At 49.9% G+C, this 1,879-nt stretch overlaps 1 protein-coding gene across 1 annotated transcript; it reads right to left on the minus strand.

Moving 5' to 3' along the window:
- Positions 1-989, minus strand: LOC111021718 (uncharacterized). Its single transcript, XM_022298754.1, has 2 exons — positions 501-989; positions 1-411 (listed from the first exon to the last, which is right to left on the minus strand). The coding sequence occupies exons 1-2, from the start codon at positions 987-989 to the stop codon at positions 1-3; spliced, it is 900 nt and encodes a 299-aa protein (XP_022154446.1).
- Between the last annotated feature and the right edge of the window lie 890 nt (positions 990-1,879).

The following is a 1,879-nucleotide window of genomic DNA, read 5'->3' on the forward strand; positions in this document are numbered from 1 at the left end:
TCACAGACTAGCCCCCACTAGGGCCACCAAAATTGGTATTGATGACCGCAGGTCGGTCATCCCTTCGAGGTGGCATCCTTGAACGTTTCCTCTCTTCTTTTTCCCTGCCGAGCCCGGCTTATCAACATACTTTTTGAAGTAGCCATCTTGAATAAGGTCCACAATCTGGTGCTTCAACTCCCAGCAACTCAAGGTATCATGACCATGATCACGATGGAAACGACAGTACCTGTCTTTGTTGCGCTTCTCTGGGTCTCCCCTAAGCTTATCAGGTCGCTTGAGGAGTTTTTCCAAACCGTTCTCCTCGATATTGGTTAGAATTTCGGAGATTGGAATGGTGGTCGGGGTGTACCTGTCATAAGGCCCCCGACAGTTGGAGTCCGAGTCGGATCTCTTGTAATCAGATCGACCCTAGGAAGATGATCCTTTGTCCTTAGGCTTAGTTCAGATTTCCCCTTTCCCTGGCCACCTGACTTCTTCTAGTTGGTACTCTTGTCTGCCCGGCCTAGCTTGGTTCTGAGCAGCTTCTGCCCGTCTATAACTTTCTTGGCCTTCTGTAGAACTTCAACGAAGGTCGACGTCACTTCCTCGCCTAACTTGACTGTCAAAGTCTCGTCGGCCAGGCCGGTAAGGAAGTAGCACATGGACGAATCGTCGGAGCAATGTGCAACCTTAAGCTGCTCCTTTTGGAAGCGAGTCACATACTCTCTCAAGGTCTCGCCTTCTTTCTGTCGGACGGTAGCTAGGTGAGTGGCAGTCTTTCTGTTATAATGCCGAGAAGAGAATTGGCTAATGAATTCTTTCCTCAGCTGGTTGTAGGTCGAGATCGACCTTGCCGGCAACCTTCTGTACCAAAGTCGAGCGCTCCCTATGAGAGCGATCTGAAAAGCTCGGCACTTGATGGCGTTTGATGCCACTTGGAAGTCCATGAGGCTTTCAAAGACCTCCACATAGTCCTTGGGGTCCTTAGACCTGTCATAAGGCTTCATGGAGGCGTTTTAAACTTTGGAGGAATAAGGGCATTCAGGACATCCGAGGTGAATGGCGACTCTCCTACGTTGCCATCATCGAACAGGCTTTCCTTTTTCTCGCACTTGGCCTTCAATGCCTTGACTTGTTCATCGAACCTATGTTTCATCAGGTCGAACTCTTCCCTCGTAATCACGGCCTCCGGTGTTAAGGGCGTGTACTTTGACTAGGCCTTGAGGTCGAAGTTTGGTACTTTTGGGAGCAGGGATGGAGAGACCCCCGGACCCCTTGAGGCCTTCCTCTTCTTGTCGACGAGGTGCTTCCTGAGATTGTGATCTCTCAGGCTATAGTCAACCCCCTCGTTATTAGCGATGGGTTCATGATTATCGTGGTGGAGGGGTGGATCTTGATCTTCCCCATCATCAGGCATGTCGTCTCCACCTGACACTTTGGAGGGAGATCCTATCTGGTTGGCTCGCGTCATCTCGGTATACATTTCCTCCATGGTGCGCACTCGAGTGCACATGTCATCCAACTATCGTTGAAGGGTAGCCAGAACTTCAGGATCCGCAACTGGAGCAGCCCTTCAGAGGGTCTTTCTTGAGGTCTCACCTCGACCTCGGTTGGTCTTAGCGAGTCTTGGATGAGAAGGAGGTAGTTCCTTATTTGTGTGGAAAGTAGATCTCCGAGGTAGATCTACCTCTTGCCCTGCTCGGACCTCGTCCTCAACTATTTTGGCATCGAGTTCACGTTGAGTGTCATTGTTATCGTTTAGACCTCTCATTTCTATCGTATTGGTAGAGTTTGCTGGCTGCACCATCTCGGATCACTTTTAATTGCTGGGACGGCTTAAATTGTCTTCCCACAGATGGCGTGAAATGTTCATGCAAGAATTTGCACAACGTTTGCT

This window comes from Momordica charantia (genome assembly GCF_013281855.1).
Source record: "Momordica charantia cultivar OHB3-1 chromosome 11 unlocalized genomic scaffold, Mcharantia_2.0 BLBB01000011.1, whole genome shotgun sequence".
Taxonomy (NCBI): domain Eukaryota; kingdom Viridiplantae; phylum Streptophyta; class Magnoliopsida; order Cucurbitales; family Cucurbitaceae; genus Momordica; species Momordica charantia.

Bases quoted from the DNA above. Each gene is read 5' to 3' on its own strand.
- LOC111021718 (XM_022298754.1), bottom strand. From the start codon at position 989: ATGAAGCCTTATGACAGGTCTAAGGACCCCAAGGACTATGTGGAGGTC. The intron at 412-500 runs GCAGACAAGAGT...TCATCTTCCTAG, and splicing joins TCAGAACCAAGCTAGGCCGG to GGTCGATCTGATTACAAGAG.